Genomic DNA, 19,438 nt, shown 5'->3' on the forward strand with positions numbered 1-19,438 from the left:
AGCCATGTATTATCTTGTATGTCTCTATTAAGTCTCCCCTCAATCTTCTAAACTCCAACGAATACAATCCCAGTATCCTCAGCCGTTCCTCATATGTTAGACCTGCCATTCCAGGGATCATCCACGTGAATCTCCGCTGGACACGTTCCAGTGCCAGTATGTCCTTCCTGAGGTGTGGGGACCAAAACTGGACACAGTACTCCAAATGGGGCCTAACCAGAGCTTTATAGAGTCTCAGTAGCACATCTCTGCTTTTATATTCCAACCCTCTTGAGATAAGAGACAACATTGCATTTGCTTTCTTAATCACAGACTCAACTTGCATGTTTACCTTTAGAGAATCCTCAACTAGCACTCCCAGATCCCTTTGTGCTTTGGCTTTACTAATTTTCTCACCATTTAGGAAGTAGTCTATGCTTTTAGAATCATGAAGGGTATAGACAGGGTGGATAGAGACAAGCTTTTTCTCCAGGGTGAGGGATTCAATAATGAGAGGTCATGCTTTCAAGGTGAGAGGTGGAAAGTTTAAGGGGGATACATGTGGTAAGTACTTCACACAGAGGGGAGTGGGTATCTGGAATGTGTTGCCAGCAGAGGTGGTAGAGGCAGGCATGGTAGATTCATTTAAGATGCGTCTGGACAGATGCAGGAGTAGGTGGGGAGCAGAGGGATACAGATGCTTAGGAATTGGGCGACAGGATTAGACAGTGGATTTGGATCAGCTCAGGCTTGGAGGGTCAAAGGGCATGTTTGTGGGTTGTAAATTTTCTTTGTTCTTGTTCTTTTTCCAGCAATCTCTCTTTGTTTCTGATCTGCAGCATCCACAGTTCCTTCAGTATTTATTTTGACAGAACGGTCATCACCGACTAGTGTCCACCACAAAGGCTGCCTCATTTAGCTCCGTCAGCTAAACAGCTGAGAGCAAAAGGCAGCAGCGAGAGTTCGGTTCCTGTCCTTACCCACCCCCATGGGGAAAGGGAATGACAAAGCACCACTGAAGCCTGTGCCTTGGAGCAGGGGGTGATTACACGGGGACCTGTCACAGACGTACAGGATAGAGAGGGACAGAGATAGTGTGGGCAGGAAGGAGATCAGTAACCCAAGGGCATAGATGGAGGGTCAGAGGCAGAAGGCCAAGATGAGATGCAAAATGTTTTCAGTCAGTGGCTGGAGTCGTTTGGAACTCACTGCCTGAAAGGGGGCGATGGAGTCAGAAACACAAAATATCAGAGCAGCATTTAGATGTTCGCTGGCACCATCATCGTCTCCAGGGCAACGAGCTAACAGTTGGAACCAGGATTGGGGTAGTCAGGTCTTTGTTGACTGGCACAGACACAATGGACTGAATGGCCTCCTCCTGTGCTGTAGACGTCTAGGACCAGCTAGGGTGGTGTTTGGGAGGGGTTGGGGCCTCAGTGCGGCGCCTTATTTGACAGGAAGTACCTTGGACCGGAAGGCTCCCTCTCAGTGTAGTAGTAAAACGGTCGCCATGAGAATTTACACTCCAGCTGGGAGGGAGAGTTGGACGCAGAGACTGGTCATTTGGTGGAGGGGGGCATGCTATCTCGGAGCTGTGACTGACACAGAACGAGCCTTTCCACAGTTGGGCGGCTGATGGTGAAAATCACTCTCGGGTGAAGTGCATGACCCATAACAGCAAATGGGTTGCCCCCCCCCTCTCACCCCTCGCCAAGTTCCACTAGTCTCTGCGTTTGTGGGTGGGGGGTGTGGTCGGGGTGTCCTATCAGGGCTCATTCCCCAGCCTTTCTTTCCCCCCCCCCACCTCACCATTTACCTGGTGTGCTCCCAGTCCACCCCCTCGAAAAAGGGATGGTTTTTAATTTCTTCCACCCCTCCAGCTCCAATCCGATTGTCAGCTGCACAGCAAAACCTGAAAACACACAACACAGGAGAGTCCGTCATAACGACATAGGAAATAGGAGGAGGCCATTCAGCCCTTCGGACCTGCTCTGCCCTTCGATACAATCATGGTTGAACTCATCTCGGCCTCAACTCCATGTTGCTGCCTGCTCTCTGTAACACTTCAACCCATTATCAATTTAAAAAAAATCTGTAAATACAACAAAGCCACTTCAATGCAAAAAAGAGACGTATACACTGACTGTGTACACAGAAATTTCAATCCCTTGTCTTTCCCCTTCCTCAGAGTAATCAGAACTTTATTCATACAATCCCTACAGTGTGAAAACAGGTCATTCGACCCATCGAGTCCATACTGACCCTCCAAAAGGGCATTCCACCCAGATCCAAGCCCCTACCCTATCCCTTAAGCCTGCATTTCCCACAGCTAAGCCACCTAACATCTTTGGACTGTGGGAGGAATCCGGAACTCCCAGAGGAAACCCACGCAGCCATGGGGAGAATGGGTGTGGGGTTTGCACAGTCGCCAAAGGGGGGAATCGAACCTGGTGCTGTGAGGTAGCAGTGCTAACCACTGAGCCACCATGCTGCCCTTTTGTCATTCAGTCACATTATTGCTGATCGAAATCTGTACCCCATTCACCCACCTGCTTTCCGAATCCCAAGCGAGAAAAGGAAAGAATGCCACCAAACCCAGCTTTTGAATGTCAAACTGATCCCCTACTTGGGGGGGATAACAGAGAGACAGAGAGACAGAGAGACAGAGAGACAGAGAGACAGAGAGACAGAGAGACAGAGACCCCCATTTGCCCTCCTCTCTGTTGGATGAAGTGGACTGAGACTTCACAGTGGACAGGCTGGCTCTTGTTAGAAAGTTTTGCCCCTTATTCTGGGCTTACCCCACCCCCTGCCCACTGCCAGCCCCCTCCCCACCACAGGGAAGAGTTTTGCTCCATCGAAACTCTCTAAGAAGTTCTATTTTTCCGTTTTCTGCCATCCTGTGATTTAAAGTTTTGGAGTAAATGACATCAAGTTGATTTCATTCAGAACAGTGCAGCAAAGATGCAGTCAGTGAGCAATCTGCAAGGGAACGGTTCTGTCCCACAGGAATCCATTCATGAAACAATGTAAATGTCATTGTTACAGCAAGAGGGGTGTAAATTAATAACGGTGGGTTTACCAAGGGGAAAGCTTTCAGGGCCACATACTCCTCTCACTGTCTCTGGGTCAAAAATCCCGGAATTCCCTCCTTAAGGGCATTGTGGATCTACCTACAGCACATGGACTGCAGCGGTTCAAGGAGGCAGCTCACCCCCACCTTCTCAAGGGCAACTAGGAACAGGCAATAAACACTGGCCCAGCCAGTGACACACACATCTGATGAGTGAATTTTTTAAAAAAAAAGAATGTGGTCTCAAAACCTCAAAGACCTTTCAAACCCACGAGCTCTACCCTCTAGAGGGAGAAGGACAGCAGAAACATGGGAACACCACCCCCTGCAAGCTCCCCTCCAAGCCACTCACCTTCCCGATTTGGAAATATATTGCTATTCCTTTAGTGTTATTGTGTTTGAATCCCGGAATTCCCTCCCCAAGGGCATCATGGGTCTACCTACAGCAGGTGGACTGCAGCAGTTCAAGAAGGCAGCTCACGCCCACCTTCTCAAGGGCAATAAATGCCAGCCAGCCAGAAATGTTCCCATCCCATCAGTTAATGAATAGAAAGAAAAATATACAGACTGAACTTCTCCCAAAGCAAAAATTTAAAAAAGGTTAAATGTTAAGCTTTTTGTGATTAATGCACCCGGAGATCCACAACCCTCTGTACTGAGGGTCAAAGCCTCTCCATTACAATAATGTGCTGTTTTTCTATTCTTCCTTGTCCAACATCGCGACTTCATATAATTCCACAGACTGCCCAATATAGGATTTTCTTCACAGAAACCTGAAATCAATATACTGGAGGTCATCAAGGAGCTGAAAATGTGTTGCTGGAAAAGCGCAGCAGGTCAGGCAGGATTCCTGAAGAAGGGCTTATGCCCGAAACATCGAATCTCCTGATCCTTGGATGCTGCCTGACCTGCTGCGCTTTTCCAGCAACACATTTTCAGCTCTGATCTCCAGCATCTGCAGTCCTCACTTTCTCCTCGTCATCATGGAGCTAACAGGAAAGCACGAACAATGATGGGAACGCTGCGAAATTACACAGTGCCACAGGCAGCAGCCATTCGGTTCATCACATAAACCAATACTAGCCCTTTCAGGGACTCCACCTTGTATTCAATGACATTGCTGCAGTCTCCAGCTGGCAAATAACCCATACAAGGGTGACAATGCTGACCACCCCCACCCCCTCCCTTGACCAACAATAACCAAGTCGCTGGGCGTGTTACCCATGAGTAGGAAGGGGAGTACCTGAGAATTAGGCTCTTTGATTTCTCCGAAATCGGGACTTCCGGAGGGAAAACCAAAGTTTCCTTCCAGTTCATCACTTTGCGATACGTCTCCTGGGGGGTTTCTGAGCAGAACGGAGGGTATCCTGCAAATGTCAGAACATTACTTCAGAAGCAACCAAACAAATAAACAAACACACTCAGGAGGGGGAATACTCTCAACTATATATAAAAGCAAACTAACGATGATTTTAAGGGCTTCTTTAAAGACTTAGCAGGACAGACTTGATGTACTGCAATACCTCATGCATCTAGGATTTCAAAACACAAGTTTTAAAAATCAAAACTGACTTACAAATGGCTGCAATGGGGGGTTGGGTGGGGTAGGGATGAGGGGAGGGGGCTTGGTGCTGCAAGTCAGAGTTCACATCTGACTCTGCTAATGCAAGAGCAGGAGGCCATTCAGCCTATCAAAGTCTGTTCTACCCATTTCATTAGGTCACGACTTAGTGCTGTAAAGGCCATATAAAAGTGCCATCAAACAGGTCACAGGGACAGGTATTACACGGTTCTCCTGTGACAACAAACACATGCAGCAGTAGAACTGTCTCAACTATAACATCTTTATGCAAGAGATTTCCATTGCTATAGCACCATTCCTGACCTGTGAACGCCCAAAGCGCTTTCCAGGCTTTGAAGTACTTGCGAAATGTAGCTGCCGTTGTCCTGTAGGAAATGCCGCGGCAAATTCACACACAGCAAGCCCCAGCAAACAGCAAGGTGACCATGGGCAGATCGTCTGGTCTTGGTGATATTGGTTGAGGGATGAATACTGGCCGGGGAACCAGAGAGAACTTCCTCAAATCTAGACACGGCATGATCAGAACCACAGCGACTCACTGATCCCTCTGTTTTGCACTGGTGTGCCTGGACTGCGGGATTCAAGTCTCAGGAATGGGGCTAGAACCAGTGATCTTCAGATTCCGATGTGAACGCGCCAATGACTATGGCCCAATTCGTCATCATCTACATTTGCTGAATCACTGTGGGGTTTGGTGTACTGTGAGTGGCTGAGCAACACCAGGAACAACCATAATGTCACTGATTCCCAATGCATGGGCATCCCAGCACCAAACTGGGCGAGCGAAGCAAAGATCAACTTGGCCTAATTATCAGGAAGGCCTCTGGGCCTAGGAACAGGTCAATACTCACGAGGGGACACCCTCAGGTATTGTTTAGAAAGTAAGCTAATGTCTTGTTTGTAGACAAACTGAAAACCCCTCATATAAAAATCCCTCTAATTCCTGGGAGTTTTGAAAATGGCAGAATTTTATGCATGTTTTAGAAAATTCATTCATATTGGCGTCACTGTTGAGGTCAGCAAATATTGCCCACTCCTAAATTAAGAGTCCCCAGTGGAGAGTCAACCCCATTGCTGTGGGTCTAGAGTCACGTGTAGGCCAGACCAGGTAAAGATGGCAGATTTCCTTCCCTGCAGGACAAGAGTGAACCAGATGGGTTTTACAATTAGTGACAGCAGTTACATGGTCCTGTTCGGCTGCTGAGATCAAGGTTCACAATCCATGATGGAGGAGAGCTCCAAAGACTCATGACTTGGGAAATAAAGTGCTTCTTTCTGAACTTGTTAGTTTGCACATCATTTTAAACAAGAGAGTGACGTGAGAGAAAAAAAAACTCTCTCACCCAGCAAAAGGTTAGAACCTGGAATCCACAGCCTGGAAGTGGAGGGGGTGGCACAGGATAATTCACTGGATCGGAATGGCATGCAGAGGAATGGGGAAAAACTGGAGATTGGCATAAGGTAAGGACACTTGTTTGAAGAGTCGGAACAGGTATAATGGGCTGAATAGCCTCCTCCTGCATCATAACAATTCCGTGATTCTAATACCAGACATTTAAAAACAAAAGAAAGTTTTGCATTTACATGGTGCCACTTCTATTTTCAGGTTATCACAAAGAAAGGTGTCGGATGATTACTTGGATAGAAATGGTGGGCGGGGAAAAGGAAGAAGACTGGTAGTAGGTGATAGAGTAATGCAGGCGTGTTGCACTACACTACACCAACCCTGCCTACATTTACCAGGGGCATTTTCTCTGTTATCGGAGTTTAGGAAGACGGTGTTTCACTGCTGGACAAACAACCTCTACACCAAGAACTTTGCAAACGGTCCCACACCTACCTATCAGCATTTCATACATGATGACCCCCAGAGACCACCAATCACACAGCTTGTTGTATCCATTCTGCATGAACACCTCTGGGGCAATGTAATCAGGAGTGCCGACTGTGGAGTAGGCCTGAAAAGCAGAAACTTCAAATAAAAACACTTTCTCTCAGAAAAACAAAATCACCCGAGGTCCAAAAACCAATCCTGGGGACAGGTGGGAGCAGGGATCACAGATTCCCAGCTCACATCCCAGTTTCTGATCACTCGAGATTCCCAGAGACCGGGGAAGGGGATATCCCAACATTTCCCCTGGCATCAAAGCGACCGCTAACTGTTTTAGTGATGTTTTAAAAATTCAGTCACGGGATGAGGGTGTCGCTGGTTAGGGTAGCATTTATCGCCCATCCCTAAGTACCCAGAGGGCAGTAAGAGTCACCCACATTGCTCTGGGTCTGGAGTCATATGTAGACCAAACCAGGTAAGGCTGGCAGTTTCCTTCCCTAAGATTCATTAGCAAACCATGGAATTTTCCGACAATTGACAATGGATACATGGTCCATCATAGACTCTTAATTCCAGATTTTTTTTCCAAATTGAATTCAAATTCCACCATCTGCCATGGTGGGATTTGAACCCACGTCCCTAGAACATTACCTGGATTTCTGGGTTAACAGTCCAGTGATAATACTGTTTGGCCATTGCCTCCCCTTACACTAACAAACACTTGTGTTTCTGTAGTGCTACCTTTCTGTAATGTAGGGAAAGCAGCGGGCAGTTTGCTTAGTTCCAGCTCCTGCTAACAGCATTGAGCCAACAACCTGTTTTGGCAAAATCAATTAAGGGACAAAACCTGGCCAGGACCCCCCCCAGGAAGGTTCTTCAAAAGAGAGTGACCCCAGCATCTTGGGTCTGTACCAGAGACGGCAGTTGGGCCCTCGCCAGAATCTCTCGTGTCACCTCCAACAGTGCTGCTCTCCCTCGGCACTGCATCGTGAGTAAGAAACCAGATTGCCTGTTCAAGTCTCAATTTACACTTGGGACTTGAACCCCTAACCTCCTGATTCACATGACGTGGAGGTGCCAGTGTTGGACTGTGGTGGACAAACTCAGAAGTCACACGACACCAGGTTATAGTTGAACAGGTTTATTTGAAATCATAAGCTTTCGAAGCACCTGACAAAAGGGGCAGCGTGCTGAAAGCCTGTGATTTCAAATCAACCTGTTGGACTGTAACTTGGTATTGCGTGATTTCTAATTCACAGATGAGAGAACCACGCGTAGAAACACAGTGAGCAAAGGGAAGGCCTGATATAGACAGTATTTCAATAGCACAACTATCACAACAATTAAAGACGGAAGGAATGGGATATTTCTCACCAATTGCCGTCTGTTTTTCTTCCACGTTTCTGCTTTTCGTTTTGAGTTCATATTCTGAAACGCTGGCAATGAAAGCAAAGGCAATTAATTAAAAAGTAACTCTCTCTTCCCTGGGGGAGGGGGCCCCCAGCAGTCTAACCCAAGACGTCAGTTATAGATTGACTTACTGAAATCACTGGGAGGGTTACAGGTGAGGTTTCGGTAGAACTCCGTCCTGTGAGCCTTCTTTAATCCTGTGCACAGCCCAAAATCTGATAGTTTCACATGTCCCTGTCAAAGACAGCAGATATCAGTGCTGTGACAAAACACATGGAATGGACACCAAGACAAATCACCTCCTTCCTCACAAATCAAAACCACATCGGTGAAATATCCATCACACAGTATCTTTTTTTTAAGATTAGATTAGATTACTTAGTGTGGAAACAGGCCCTTCAGCCCAAGTCCACACCGACCCGCCAAAGCGCTACCCACCCCTACCCTTACATTTACCCCTTACCTAACACTACGGACAATTTGATTGGCCAATTCACCTGATCCGCACATCTTTGGACTGTGAGAGGAAACCGGAGCACCCAGAGGAAACCCACGCAGACACGGGGAGAACGTGCAAACTCCACACAGTCAGTCGCCTGAGGCGGGAATTGAACCCAGGTCTCAGGCGCTGTGAGGCAGCAGTGCTAACCACTGTCCCACCGTGCCGCTCACTACAAAAACTAAACGATTACCTCAGCTACACGTTTTAAAACTGGAACGTTCTGTGAACAGGAAGCCAGCGACAGCTGCAAAGACACACAGAGTGACAGAGATACTCTCTCACACACTCACAGGTAAAGGGGATGGGGCCATAAGATGTAGGAGCTGAATTAGTTCAGGAGTCTGAACATAGAACAAGCCCTTCGGCCCATGATGTTGTGCCGAACATCTATCCTAGATTAAGCACCCATCCATGTACCTATCCAATTGCCGCTTAAAGGTCGCCAATGAATCTGACTCTACCACTCCCACGGGCAGCGCATTCCATGCCCCCACCACTCTCTGGGTAAAGAACCCACCCCTGACATCTCCCCTATACCTTCCACCCTTCACCTTAAATTTATGTCTCCTTGTAACACTCTGTTGTACCCGGGGAAAAAGTTTCTGACTGTCTATCTATTCCTCTGATCATCTTATAAATCTCTATCAAGTCACCGCTCATCCTTCGCCGTTCCAACGAGAAAAGGCCGAGAACTCTCAACCTTTCCTCGTACGACCTATTCTCCATTCCAGGCAACATCCTGGTAAATCTTCTCTGCACCCTCTCCAAAGCTTCCACATCTTTCCTAAAGTGAGGCAACCAGAACTGCACACAGTACTCCAAGTGTGGCCTAACCAAAGTCCTGTACAGCTGCAACATCACTTCACGACTCTTGAATTCAATCCCTCTGCTAATGAATGCTAATACACCACAGGCCTTCTTACAAGCTCTATCCACCTGAGTGGCAACTTTCAAAGATCTATGTACATAGACCCCAAGATCCCTCTGTTCCTCCACCTGACTAAGAACCCTACCGTTAACCCTGTATTCCGCATTCTTATTTGTTCTTCCAAAATGGACAACCTCACACTTGGCAGGGTTGAACTCCATCTGCCACTCCTCAGCCCAGCTCTGCATCATATCTAAGTCCCTTTGCAGCTGACAACAGCCCTCCTCACTGTCCACAACTCCACCAATCTTCGTATCATCTGCAAATTTACTGACACACCCTTCAACTTCCTCATCCAAGTCATTAATAAAAATTACAAACAGCAGAGGACCCAGAACTGATCCCTGTGGAACTCCACTTGTAACTGGGCTCCAGGCTGAATATTTACCATCTACCACCACTCTGACTTCGACCGGTTAGCCAGTTTTCTATCCAATTGGCCAAATTTCCCTCTATCCCATGCCTCCTGACTTTCCGCATAAGCCTACCATGGGGAACCTTATCAAATGCCTTACTAAAATCCATGTACACTACATCCACTGCTCTACCCTCATCCACATTCACTATGTTCCACCATTCACTAATGGCTGATATGTTTCTCAACTCCATTCTCCTGCCTTCTGGATGTAAGTTTGCTCACTGAGCTGAAAGGTTAGTTTTCAGACATTTTGTCACCATACATCAGTGAGCCTCTGGTGAAGCACTAGTGTTAGTGATCCGCTTATCATTTGTGTGTTTAGGTTTCCTTGGGATGGTGATGGCATTTCTTGTGGTGATGCAATTTTCTGTTCTTTTTCTCAGGGATGGTAAATAGGATCCAAATCAAAATGTGTTTGTTGATAGAGTTCTGGTTGGAACCTTCCAGCTCAGCGAGCAAGCTTACATCCAGAACCTCAACCACAGCTACAAATCTTCCCAAAACTGCCTTCTCTTCATCATCCTCGATCCCCTTACTAATCAAGGATCTGTCTCTGTCTTAAGAGCACTCAATGATTTGGCCTCCACAGCCCTCTGCAGCCAGAATCCCCACCCTCGGGCTGAACAAATTCCTCCTAATCTCAGTTCTAAAGGATCTTCCCTTCACTCCGAGGCTGTGCCCTCGGGTCTTAGTCTCTCCTACCTTTGGAAATATCTCTGCATCCACTCCACCTGGGCCTCTCTGTATTCTGCAAGTTTCATTCTGATCTCCCTCATCCTTCAAAAACTCCAGTGCTCAACTGCTCCTCATAGTTCAAGCCCTTCATTCCAGTCAACTTTCCTGTAAACCTCCTATGGATCCCCCTCCAACACCAGCACATCCTTCCTTAGATACAGGGCCCAAAAACTGCTCACAATATTCCAAATGCTGTCTGACCAAAGCCTTGTACAGCCTCAGCAGTACACCCCTGCTCTTGTATACTAGCCCTCTTGAAATGAATGTTAACATTCCTTTTACCTTTCTAACTGCCAACTGAACCTGCATGCCAACCTCAAGAGAATCCTGAATTAGGATTCCCAAGTCCCTTTGTGCTTCAGATTTCCAAAGTGTTGGACACACATGGATGCAGCTCAGAAAGGGTTAGGACCAGAGGAACAAGAGAATGAGGGTCTCTGTTAAAAGAAGGTTCATTCTTGTGCCCAGAGCACCCCACAATGTTCCTCACAGCTTGAGCATCTTAATACAACACACAAAAACAGGATGGTTTGATGTGGATAAGACAATGCAGCAGGGCTGTGAGGGAGACACGAGGCAGCAGGGGAAAACGATTGTGTGGAGCATAAAGACCAATACAGTTCAGTTCAGTCAGGCCTATACTGGTTTGTGTTAAAAAGATGCAATCCCATCAGCAGGTTAGTATGACATTTGACAGACAGAATAACAGAATGAAATATGAAATCTTCAAGCACAGGAGGCCATTCTGCCCATCGAGTCAGTTACTGTTAACTTTATGAATTTGCAAGAAGGTCAATTCCAAAGCTAAGCTTTCACTCGGGACAGAGAGGACTTACCCTGCTATCTAACAGGAGGTTATCTGGTTTAATGTCTCGGTGGATGAAACCCAACTGATGGATGCAGTCAATGGCCAAGACAGTCTCTGCAATGTAGAACTGGGCCTCTTCCTCAGACAGGGTGTCTTTCTTCATGAGTAAGGTCATCATATCACCTGGGGAATGCACAGACAGTCAGTAGGGGGCAGTCACCTTCCAGACATTGTTACTTTGGGGCAAGGAGACAAAGCTCCTGGGCTCACAGCATAGGCACAATGGGCTGAATGGCCTCAGTGTGTAGTGTCACAGTGCATGAGCTGGCCATTCAGCCCATCAGGTCTGCACCAGCTCTTTGGATGAGCTCCTTACTCAATGCCACTCTCCCACCTTGACTACATAACCCTGCACGTGCTTTTTTCTGAAAAAAAAAACCACGCAATTCCCATTTGAGTCCACAAATGAGAAGATCTGGGCAAACTGGGCCTGTATTGGTCAGACGGTCACAGAATGAGAGGAGATCTCTCAGACATCTGCAAAGTACTTAAAAAGGGATAGATTCAGTTGAGATGAATCCGTGAGTCAAGAACCACGTGGTGCAGTTTCAAAACAAAGGGCTGAGAGGATGGACTGAATGGCCTACTGTGGTCCTCTGATCCTATAAAGCCTTGATTGTGCCTGGCTCCACCACACTCTTAGACAGCAAAGCCCTAGATCCTAACCACTCATGTCTGTTTTTCCCACTTTTTACTAGATTTTGTAATTCTGTACCCTCCGAGTCAGAGCTGTACAGCGTAGAAACAGACCCTTTGGTCCAACCCGTCCATGCCAACCAGATATCCCAATCCAATCTAGTCCCACCTGCCAGCGCCCGGCCCATATCCCTCCAAACCCTTCCTATTCATATAACCATCCAAATGCCTCTTAAAATGTTGTAATTGTACCAGCCTCCACCACATCCTCTGGCAGCTCATTCCATACACGTACCACCCTCTGTGTGAAATAGTTGCTCCTTAGGTCCCTTTTATATCTTTCCCTTCTCACCCTAAACCTATGCCCTCTAGTTCTGGACTCCCCGGTCCCAGGGAAAAGACTTTCATTCTCAATACTTTCACAAGGAGGGAGCATTTATCCCAACAGAGCAAATTGGGAATATATTGAGCAGATCTCCTCACAGCCTTCTCTTTTCTAAAGAGAGCAGCCTGCACCTCCAATCGAAGACAAAACCCTGAGCCCCGGAATCACTCTTGGGGCCCTCTTGTGCACGCTCTCAAATCCTCTAACCTCCTTCAAGATTAGTTCGCAGAACTATGGGCAAAACCCCCAGCTCAGGCTAAAATAGTGTCTTATAAAACCTCATCCTTTTGTGACTGCAAGACCAGACTCTTCAAAGCTCCCGATTGAGAAGATATTTAATGCAGAGCTTGGATTGCAACACGCCCTATTCACGTTTCCTCAATATCTGAGCAAAGATCAAAGAACAAGGGACGATAGCACAGCAGCAAATCGAGCGGTTAATGAGTTCAAATTCCACTATTGTTGCCAAGGAAATCTGACAAATTAAATCAAATCTGAAAGTTATGATGCTGGGTGAAATGTGCTGGAAGTGAACTCTGGAGACCGAGAGAGAACCTTTCGCTCACTGTTGGATGATGGATGCCTGCTGACCAGTATAACTGGTGAACCTGTCTGCTCTCTGGATCTACTGGCTGTGGGGTTTTTTTAAAAAAAAAGAATCCACTACAGGAGGCAAATGGAGCCTTGGATCATCATCTCCATTCGGAGACAGAGCTACACAATCCCTCCCCAATAAACCCAACAGTTCCAATAAAAGGTGATCATTCTGAAACATTAATTCTGCTTCTCTCTCTCTCGACAGATTCTGCCAGATCTGCTGAGTTTTGTTTCCAGCATCTTCGGTTTGCTTTTCAGATTTCTGACAGGATTTCATTTGGTAAAGGGTTAAAGGTAGACCCCACTTTGAGGGCACCGTTCTGCTCTAACCAGGAACAATGGGGATGAATTGTGGAGTTTACAAAGGATGTTCACCAGAATGATACTGGGCTCAAAAAAGTTGAATATACGAAGACAGGCCTCTGAGACCTAACTTGTGTCCCTGCCAACACAGACGATGAAGAGATAAACTAATTTAGGCATTTCGGATAATTAGGGGGATGTGATAAAGTTAACAACCTACATCTCAGAAAATCACAGCTACACAATTCCGTGATACTATCAGAAACAATGCTTCACACAGAGAAGAGGAGTGCTAATCTGGAACATCGCTGTCTGTGGGATCTTGCTGTACGTAAACTCAAAGCAATGTGACAGCAACCAGGTTGATTGATTGAAGTGATGATGGTAGACAGATGAATAATGCTCAAGAGACTGAAGAAATCCTCTCTGCATTCTTTTACTGCAGCGCAATGGGATCTTTCTAATGACCACCTGCGGCACCAAACAGGGCCAAAACGTTTAAAGCCTCATCAGGTGGTTGTGGTGACTGACACCGATCATCTGGTGAATGTGCGGGTGCAGCCGGCAGTAAAGAGGCTAAATGATCTGTTTGCCTTCATTGCAAAAGGGATAAACCAGGGGCAATACTGGAGAACGAAAGGAGTTCCTGCTGCTGTCACTCACCCCCGGGCAGAAACTCCATAATTAAGTAGAGGTTTCTCTTGTCCTGAAAGCTGTAGAACATCTTCACCACCCACGCACCGTCTGCTTCCACAAGGATATCCCGCTCTGCCCGAATGTGAGCCACCTGGGGTTGAAGAAAAATCTAGATTAAAACATGGATCATTGGAATCACAGGACAAGGAATCTTCTCAATCTTCTATCATTGTTGTAGCCTCCTGTGGCACAATAGTGAACATAAGTACAGGAGTTGGGAGGTCATGTTGCGGCTGTACAGGACATTGGTTAGGCCACTGTTGGAATATTGCGTGCAATTCTGATCTCCTTCCTATCGAAAACATGATGTAAAACTTGAAAGGGTTCAGAGAAGATGCACAAGGATGTTGCCGGGTTGGAGGATAGGAGCTACAGGGACAGGCTGAACAGGTGGGGGCTGTTTTCCCTGGAGCGTCAGAGGCTGAGGGGTGACCTTATAGAGGTTTATAAAATTTTGAGAAGCGTGGATAGGGTAAATAGGCAAAGTCTTTTCCCTGGGGTCGGGGTGTCCAGAACTAGAGGGCATAGGTTTAGGGTGAGAGGGGAAGATATAAAAGAAACCTAAGGGACAACTTTTTCACGCAGACGGTGGTATGCGTATGGAATGAGCTGACAGAGGTGGAGGCTGGTACAATTGCAATATTTAAGAGGCATTTGGATGGGGATATGAATAGAAAGGGTTTGGAGGGATATGGGCCGTGTGCTGGCAGGTGAGACTAGATTGGGTTGGGATATCTGGTTGGCATGGACGGTTTGGACCGAAGGGTCGGTTTCCATGCTGTACATCTCTGTGACTCTCTGACTCTATAAGCTGGCATAATCATCTCAATTAAAGTATCTCCAATTGGAATCCACTGTCCACCTTAACCGCCCCACTCAGCACTGTGCCCAACTCAGAGACAACACTGAAAAGGGACAAATGACAATGTAGTTACTGCAAAGGAGAGTACTCCATGGAATTTGTTTCTCCTTACCCACGGCAAGAGAGACAGGTGTGAAGAAAAACACAATAGAACATTGCTAAATTGGAAACAAGTGGCTGAACATGTTGGTTTGCATTCACTGAATCCAGGAGGCCAGAAGCCAAACAGCAACACCAATTTATTCAGCATGAGCTGGGAGGGAAAATGGATGAGGCGCCGGTCAAATGAGGAGAGATTGCATAGATTAGGTCTCCATTCCCTGGGTTTGGACAAATGAGGAGCGATCTCTTTGAAACTGTAAATTCTTACATGGGTTTGACAGCCCTACACATGGAGACAATGTTTCATCTGGTTTGGGAATCACGAGGCCACAACTTTAACAGTCAGCCTCAGAAGGCTGAGAGGTGCAGCAGTTTATTCACTCAAGGGGTCATGCATTTTTGGATTTGTCTACCCCGACACAGAGCTGTAGATCCTCAGTCACTGAGTATATTAAAGCCAGAGCTCACTAGAGTTTTGGGCATTAACAGGACTAAAGGATATCAGATTGGGGTATAAGACATAGGGAGCAGAATTAGGCTATTCGGCCCATCAAGTCCACTCCACCATTCGAACATGGCTGATAGGATCAACGGTTACAGGGATAAAACAGGAGAATGGGGTTGAGAAACCTACCTAACACTGTCTTCAATTTACTCACTGACCGGGCCTCCACAGCTCTCTGCAGCAATGAGTTCCACAGAGTCCCCACCCTCTGACTGAACAAATTCCTCCTCATCTCAGTTCTAAAGAATATTCCCTTCATTCTGAGGCTGTGCCCTCACGCCCTAGTCTCTCCTTCTAGTGGAAGTATCTTTTTCACCACGTCCACTCTGTCCAGACTTCTCAATATTCTGTAAGCTTCAATCAGATCCCTCATCCTTCTAAACTCCACTAGTACAGACCCCAGAGTACTCAACCGCTCCTCATAAGACAAACCCTTCATCCCCAACATCATTCTCGAACATCCTCCGGAACCCCTCCAATGCCAGCACATCCTTCCCTAGAAAAAGGGCCCAAAACTACTCTCAAATATTCCAAATGTGGTCTGACCAGAGCCTTACACAGCCTCAGCAGTACATCCCTGCTGTTGTATTCTAGCCCTCTTGAAACGAATGCTACATTGCATTTACCTTCCTAACTGCCAAATGAATCATGACTGTACAGAATGATCAACATCAACATCTCTCAGATGTTCTCACATAGTCCTTGTACACCACCTGAAATCCTGGAGACCAAATCAGATGTTCACAGCACTGTGGTACTATAATCGGCACCAATTTTACTGTCTAGCCAAACTTCCTACCTGCTCTTTTTCCAACATATCCGACTTTCGAAGGATCTTCATAGCGTAGATGTGACCAGTGTCCTTTTTCTGTACAAGGCGTACCTGGGGGAAAGAAAGGGACGTTTCCCCAAAGGATTACAAAGAAACAATTTTCTTTTTCAAGACCATAAGACATAGGAGTGGAAGTAAGGCCATTCGGCCCATCGAGTCCACTCCGCCATTCAATCATGGCTGATGGGCTTTTCAACTCCACTTACCCGCATTCTCCCCATAGCCCTTAATTCCTTGTGACATCAAGAATTTATCAATCTCTGCCTTGAAGACATTTAGCGTCCCGGCCTCCACTGCACTCCGAGGCAATGAATTCCACAGGCCCACCACCATCTGGCTGAAGAAATGTCTCCGCATTTCTGTTCTGAATTTACCCCCTTTAGTTCGAAGGCTGTGCCCATAGGTCCTAGTCTCCTCGCCTAACAGAAACAATTTCTTAGCATCCACCCTTTCCAAGCCATGTATTATCTTGTAAGTTTCTATTAAATCTCCCCTTAACCTTCTAAACTACAATGAGTACAATCCCAGGATCCTCAGCCGTTCCTCATAGTTTAGACCTACCATTCCAGGGATCATCCGTGTGAATTTCCACTGGACACGCTCCAGTGCCAGTATGTCCTTCCTGAGGTGTGGGGACCAAAACTGGACACAGTACTCCAAATGGGGCCTAACCAGAGCTTTATAAAGGCTCAGTAGCACATCTCTGCTTTTATATTCCAACCCTCTTGAGATAAATGACAACATTGCATTTGCTTTCTTAATCACGGACTCAACCTGCATGTTTACCTTTACAGAATCCCCTTTGTACTTCGGCTTTATGAATTTGCTCACGTTGAATGCCATCAGCCATTTCCTGGACCAATCTCCCAAACTGTCTAGATCCTTCTGCAGCCTCCCCACTTCTTCAGTATTACCTGCCTGTCCACCTATCTTCGTATCATCAGTAAACTTCATGAGAATGCCCCCAGTCCTTCATCCAGATCATTAATATATAACGTGAACAGCTGCGACTCCAACACTGAACCCTGCGGGACACTGCTCGTTACCGGCTGCCATTCCGAAAAAGAACCTTTTATCCCTACTCTCTGCCTTCTGTCTAACAGCCAATCCTCAATCCATACCAGTGGCTCACTTCGAACACCATGGGCCCTCACCTTACTCAGCAGCCTCCTGTGTGGCACCTTATCAAAGGCCTTTTGGAAGTCTTGACAGACCACATCCACTGGGTTTCCCTGGTCTAACCTACTTGTCACCTCTTCAAAGAATTCCAACAGGTTTGTCAGGCACGACCTCCCCTTACTAAATCCATGTTGAGTTGTTCTAATCTGACCCTGCTCTTCCAAAAATTTAGAAACCTCATCCTTAACGATGGATTCTAGAATTTTACCAACAACTGAGGTTAGGCTCATTGGCCTACAATTTTCCATCATTTGTCTTGATCCTTTCTTGAACAAGGGGGTTACAACAGCGATCTTCCAATCATCCGGGACTTTCCCTGACTCCAGTGACTTTTGAAACTTCTCAACCAATGCCTCCGCTATTTCCTCAGCCACCTCCCTCAGGACTCTAGGATGTATCCCATCGGGGCCAGGAGATTTATCAATTTTAAGACTTTTTAGCTTTTCTAGCACTCTCTCTTTTGTAATGGCAACCAAATTCAACTCAGCCCCCTGACTCCCTTTAATTGTTGGGATATTACTCATGTCTTCCACTGTGAAGGCTGATGCAAAGTACTTGTAAAGTTCTCCAGCTATTTCCTGATCTCTCATCACTAGGCTTCCTGCATCAGTTTGAAGTGGCCCAATGTCTACTTTTGCCTGTCGTTTGTTTCTTATGTATTGAAAGAAACTTTTATTATCATTTCTAATATTACTGGCTAGCCCAACTTCATATTCAATCGTCTCCTTCCTTATTTCTCTTTGTCACCCTCTGTTTGTTTTTGTAGCCTTCCCAATCTTCTGATTTCCCACTGCTCTTGGCCACTTTATAGGATCTCTTTTTCTTTGATACATTTCCTGACTTCCTTTGTCAGCCATGGCTGTCTAATCCCTCCCTGGATAATCTCTCTTTTCTTGGGGATGAACCTCTGTACTGTGTCCTCAATTAAGAGGGTTTTCCCTCAGTGTAGTAATGCAGTGATATTGGAAAAGCAACACCAAGACTGAAAGGTCACAATGACAGAATCGGGAAATGGATTCAACTGGATTTGATCAAGTTACAGGTTAGTATGTGAGAAAAGGGGTCAGATCATTATCAGAACCCCAAGTGATGTCCTTCAGAGATGGAACTCTGCCTAACATAGCTCAGACACTAATTGCAAGAACATTTGCATACAGATATGGATTTTTTTTAAAAACGAAGCTAAACCATGAAAGACAATAACTCCTTACAGCATTATTCATAGCAACACCCCATCCAATCACAGTTGACCTGCCAGCCAACCAATCAACACCTTTTTCTCACACATACAAATTGTTGCTCCATTTGAAATGTTGGGTCTGTCCCTGATCAGTTCAAGACAGAAGAAGCAGTTCCAACAATGTCCTGTTTCTTTCAGCCAAACAGATAGAAATAGGTTAAGGGAGTGGGCAAAAATTTGGCAGATGGAGTATAATGCGGGAGAATGTTAAATTGTCAATTTTGGCAGCAAGTCTAGAAAAGAAGTAAACCATTTAAAACAGAAAGGTTACAGAACTTTAGGGCTGGGAGGGTTTGGATTTCCTCATGTACAATTCATCAAAACCTCTGTTGTACTCCCTCCATCGCTAGAACATCCTTCCTCAGCAAGGAAGGCCAAAACCATACACAACACTCCAGCTCTGGCCTCATCTTGAACCTGCACAATTTGCAGCAAGACATCCCTGCTCCTGTACTCAGGAAAGAATTCCAGAAGTTTGTTCCTGTAACACTGAAGGAATGGCGATATACTCCCAGACAGCCTGTTGTGTGGCGGCTGGTGGTGTTCTATCCTGCACTAACTAGCACCTTCCAGCGCAACATTAAAAAGTAATATGGCATTATATCCGGTTTTGTTAAACCTGGCATAAAAGAAAAGAATTCACCCCAAAAAAATGAAGCCATTTCCAGAAACAGGAACCTGCACCAATGCAACATTGCTCCCCCACGGCAGATTGATAGTAAAAGCAGGCGATTTGTCTACACTTAAAACTGCTGACTCAACCTCTCAGGGGACT

General features: G+C 46.2%; 1 protein-coding gene across 2 annotated transcripts in view; it reads right to left on the bottom strand.

The window, feature by feature from the left end:
• Positions 1–19,438, bottom strand: part of LOC132824612 (serine/threonine-protein kinase 38-like) — a 72,844-nt gene that overhangs the window by 12,590 nt on the left and 40,816 nt on the right. For both annotated transcript variants that reach the window (XM_060839205.1, XM_060839206.1), the window contains 8 exons: positions 16,212–16,295; positions 13,911–14,034; positions 11,295–11,449; positions 8,007–8,109; positions 7,840–7,901; positions 6,475–6,592; positions 4,296–4,419; positions 1,796–1,891 (listed from right to left, as the gene is read on the bottom strand). In XM_060839205.1, the coding sequence (XP_060695188.1) occupies positions 1,796–1,891; positions 4,296–4,419; positions 6,475–6,592; positions 7,840–7,901; positions 8,007–8,109; positions 11,295–11,449; positions 13,911–14,034; positions 16,212–16,295 (866 nt within the window). The remainder of the gene's footprint in view (positions 1–1,795; positions 1,892–4,295; positions 4,420–6,474; positions 6,593–7,839; positions 7,902–8,006; positions 8,110–11,294; positions 11,450–13,910; positions 14,035–16,211; positions 16,296–19,438) is intronic.

This window comes from Hemiscyllium ocellatum, chromosome 19 (assembly GCF_020745735.1).
Source record: "Hemiscyllium ocellatum isolate sHemOce1 chromosome 19, sHemOce1.pat.X.cur, whole genome shotgun sequence".
NCBI lineage: Eukaryota > Metazoa > Chordata > Chondrichthyes > Orectolobiformes > Hemiscylliidae > Hemiscyllium > Hemiscyllium ocellatum.